The sequence below is a fragment of the Manihot esculenta genome, chromosome 12 (assembly GCF_001659605.2).
Source record: "Manihot esculenta cultivar AM560-2 chromosome 12, M.esculenta_v8, whole genome shotgun sequence".
Classification (NCBI taxonomy): Eukaryota; Viridiplantae; Streptophyta; class Magnoliopsida; order Malpighiales; family Euphorbiaceae; genus Manihot; species Manihot esculenta.
Genome location: NC_035172.2, coordinates 8,823,786 through 8,828,320, shown reverse-complemented (window position 1 = coordinate 8,828,320; position 4,535 = coordinate 8,823,786). Strand labels below are relative to the sequence as shown.

Genomic DNA, 4,535 nt, shown 5'->3' with positions numbered 1-4,535 from the left:
CCAGCCTTCATCTCTATATCCTCCATTAAAAAAAAAAAAAAGGTAAAACTGGGTTGGAGTCTCCACCTCCATATCCTAATCTTGCAAGGACTGCAACTCAGAAGGTTCTCCAGCTCATATCCCTTTAAAAAAGTTATTCGACTGACCATTGATGTTTAAAATATTAAAGTCATTTCCAATTATTATATCTTATTTTTAATTTTTGAAAAATAAATTTTGAGATTATTTACTTTTAGGGTGAAAATCTATGAAGAAAAGTATAAAAAATAAAAGTATATATATAAAGGATTGCGAGAAATTTAACATTAATTTTATTAACATACATATGTAACACAAAACTAAAATATTATTACTAATTTAACTTCTCAACATTGAATTAAAACTGAATGATACAATAAAATAATTTTATTACTGCTGTTCTCCACAACCAAATCACGAAATCTAAACATAGATAATAATCAAACCAAGAACAGTAAACAAACAACCAAAAAAAAAATCAAATGAAATCCTTCAACTATTGATCACTGCACATTGCTTCCTAATCTCACCAGCAGAGCCAGTTTTGACATTGATTCTACCCATTTTCTCCATGGACGCAGCAAATTCAGAGTAGAAATTCTGCAGTGAACCACTGAGAAGCTGGTTGATTGTAGCCAATGTTGCAGAGTTTGTGGTCAATGCAGAATCTGATTGGAAAAGTCCTCTTCTCTTGAGCAAATTAGAGTAATAGCTAAGATCAAATGTTTTTCTACTTCCAGGATCCATCTCAACAATGGTGGTATTATCATTAGGCGTTGTACACTTCCTTGCCTTGAGATTTGCAGCATATTCGCTATCAAGAGCAGGATCCTGATCTCCAACTCCTGTGAAATTGTACAGGCGGTTTGAAAACGATGGACAATGAGCTATTCCAATTGTGTGAGCACCAGAAAGCAACACCAAGTCTTTCAGGTCCAGACCCACATTAGCAAATAGTCTCTGGAGATTGGTGAAGTTGCTGGTCGGAGGTGGGATGTTCGCCAGGGCCTCTGAAGAATTTGAAATTGTTCCATCTCTTCTTCCAGTTGGAACATTCCAGGAAGGACCACCCTGTTGAACCCAGAAATGGAAGATATTCAGAACAACCTGTAATGGGTTGGATTTAATTTTGGAAATTAATTTGAGTAATTCTTAATCCTTACAGTAGCTACAATGGAGTCTCTGGCAACCAGAGCAATAGTATCAGCACAAGAGACCACACCAGGGCACTCTGCTTCAAGCAAGCTCTTGACTCTGTCAATGAAATCAAATCCTCTGAGTGTTAAATTTGGAGTTGCAGATTTTTCAGCTTGATTGTTTGATGTTGAGTTTATAAGCACAGAAGCATCACAACCCTGCAAAGTAGACCACAATACAATAAACTTGGTGAATACTTTATAACCAGAAACTGAAAGAGAAGGGACCAAAAGAGTAATTTACCCTGACAAAACAATCATGGAAGTGCATTCTGATAAAAGTAGCTGCAAGAGATGGAGCATTATGAATATGCTGGTTGACAAAATCTTGAACAATCTGCTCAGCTCTTGGACAGCTTTGAGAATAGAAGCCAATCTGAAGCTGAGCTTGAGTTGAGGCTATGTATGCTAAAATTGCAAGGACAAGTATGCCTAAAGAACCAAAACCTCCCATGTTGCTTTGTTGGATTGGGCAATTGTGTTGATTGAGAAGATAAGAGTACGTTCTATTTATGTAGTGGTGATACCCAACATTAGATAAGAGGATTTATAGGCCTTATATTTTTTTCAATAAGAAAGGGACCATAGAAATAAAAATTGCCCACCTAGCTGACTAACATGTGCTAACTACAAATGCTTTTATATAATAACATACTCCCCAACCTTTCTCTCTCTATCTCTATCTCTCTCTACATTTTGCAAACGTCAATTTTTATTCGATTTAAATTAATCATTAATTTATAATTACGATTAAAATATATAAAATAATAATCTACTTTATATTTTTATAATAGTAATTTGTATTTTCATAAATTTATTGAAGTGTTTATAATTTGAAATTTATTTATTAAAAACTTTTTCCTTTAATTCATTTACTTGTTAATATAAAATAAAAAAAATCTCAATAAAAAATTATTTTAATTTATTTTTTAAATATATGAATAAAAGTATTAATACTATCAAAATTTATGTGCTATATAATTATTTATTTAAAATTCGATCAATTAAATACTACTATAATATATTTAAAAAATAAATGAAACAATTAAAATATAGGGTATAATTTACACTAGTTGTGAGATTTAATAAAACCTACCAGTTAATTCCTATTTATTTTAATAATAAATAATTTAATTTTTAAAGTTTTTATTTTGTTAATAAAATAATTTTTTTATTAAATTGATTATCGATTAAACTTAATATAAATTATATAATTTATTAAAATTAAAAATTAAATTGTTATAAAATTAAAATTAAATACTAAATTATAATAATTTAACCGTGAATTTTATTAGAGATAATATTTTACAAACAGAATAAAATTTTAAAAATTAAATTATTTCATATTAAAATAGAAATTAAATTATTAATTTATTAAATTTTAAAAACTATATTATAAATTATCTATTTTAGAATCATAACATTTGATGGTAACTATCAGTGGCGGAGTCAGGAGCTTCTCTTTGGTAGGACATCGGTTACGTCACTGCAGCACTTTCATCCCTTTTAAAGCAAGTATTTTTCGATCGTCGGCACGGCGTGCCCCTTGCCGTATTTTCCCTCCGTCCCTAATAATTATAATATATGTTAAGATTAGAACGTGGAGTTTTTGTGTATAAACATGGTGGATTTGGTGAAATTTTTGCTGTTATTTTTGAATAAATTAGGGCAGATATTGTCTTCTTTGGAAGACAGAGATTTGAGAATTGAGAGGCAAGTGAGAGTGAGGTGTGAGCAATTTTTAGTTCACCTGCTCTGCGCTGTACACATGCGTGACTTGTCAATAATTGGTTAAGAAGCTATTTATAATAATCCAATTCTTTCATTTTCTTTTTGGAGAACGTGTAAATGGACTACACCAAATCCATATTAATGCACAACTACTGGATTTTCACAATCTTAATTACGTCGGTCGGATAACTTTTTTTTAATTAATAATATTTATTTTTATTTTTTAATAATATATAAAATTGAAATTTTATTTTTTAGATAAATAATGATATCTTAATTATTACATTATATTATTTTTTACAAATATAATATTCACGAATAATTTAATCATTGAATATGATTTTCATTGTGAAATACCATATTTTAAAACATGACAAGCTGTTTTCTTTTGAGAACTATCAAAGAAGACAAAAGAAATAATGAGTAATAGTAGTATTTGATGGTAACTAATCTAAAATACCACCAACCAATCATAACGAATTTTTCTTTTCAAGAAAAAAAATATAATGGTAGGTCTATTTATTTTTACATTTAAATTAATAAATATTTAAAATTAAAAATATTTTATACCATATTTATTAAAATTATTTTTTTAAAATAAAAATTAAAATTAAAAATTAAAAAAAATAAAATATAAAATCCCTTGAATTTATTTAAATGCAGATCAACTAAATTTATAAGTATTATTAAAAATATTTTTTCTGCAATACTGAAATTTATTGCGGCAATTTATTATTAATCTCGCATTCCTATTATAAAAATTTATATTTTCTATATAATATTACAAACGGTTCAATATTATACAGCTACCGACATTATTTTTTGAAAATAATTGTTCAACATTTTCATTTTATTTATTAAAATATATAATAATTAATTATTAATTAAAAAATAATAATTAATATAATAAATATTTTTTAATTAATAAAATAGAGAGTGCTAGAAAATCACTTAAAAAATAATAATTGTTAATATTTTTAAAATTCTTATACTACCAATACAAAATCAGCAATAAATTGCTGCACTTAATGAGCCTTAACATATATAATATTGTATTCATTAGAAAAATTGTTATTAAAACAATTTCAATATATAATGCTCCATTATTAAATTATTATTAAAATTAATAAAATTTATTTTTAAAATATATTAAAATAAGGATATATTAAAAAAGCAAACTAATAAATTATTACATTTCAAAGGAAAACTATCTATAATATAATTTTTTTTTATAAAATAAAGAGATTAATAATGGATGCAATTAGGTGTGGTTGTAGTGATAATTACCATAGAGTAAAAGAAAAATTGGGACTAAAGTTGTTAAATCATGACAAATTTGGAATAAAGTTGATTCAGTGGTGGTGATGGAGTTATAGCAAAAGCTACATTTTTCTCTCTAAGTTTTTAAAAAGAGAGATTTTTCTTCTTTATTTTCTACTTTTAGGATTTTAGACTTTTTTTTTGGTTGTATGGCTTCCTTGCTCCTCATGGATGTAAATATATAGATTTTATTTTTCTTCTTCTTGCAGATTTTGTGATTCTTGTGAGATTTTTATGAGATCTGCATATTTATTTATAAGTTTTTTCTTT

General features: G+C 26.8%; 1 protein-coding gene across 1 annotated transcript; it reads right to left on the bottom strand.

The window, feature by feature from the left end:
* Window positions 1–328: 328 nt before the first annotated feature.
* Window positions 329–1,751, bottom strand: LOC110627730 (peroxidase 3). Its single transcript, XM_021774088.2, has 3 exons — window positions 1,459–1,751; window positions 1,182–1,373; window positions 329–1,089 (listed from the first exon to the last, which is right to left on the bottom strand). Exons 1-3 carry the CDS (start codon window positions 1,666–1,668, stop codon window positions 511–513), a joined length of 981 nt encoding a protein of 326 aa, XP_021629780.1. The 5' UTR covers window positions 1,669–1,751; the 3' UTR covers window positions 329–510.
* Between the last annotated feature and the right edge of the window lie 2,784 nt (window positions 1,752–4,535).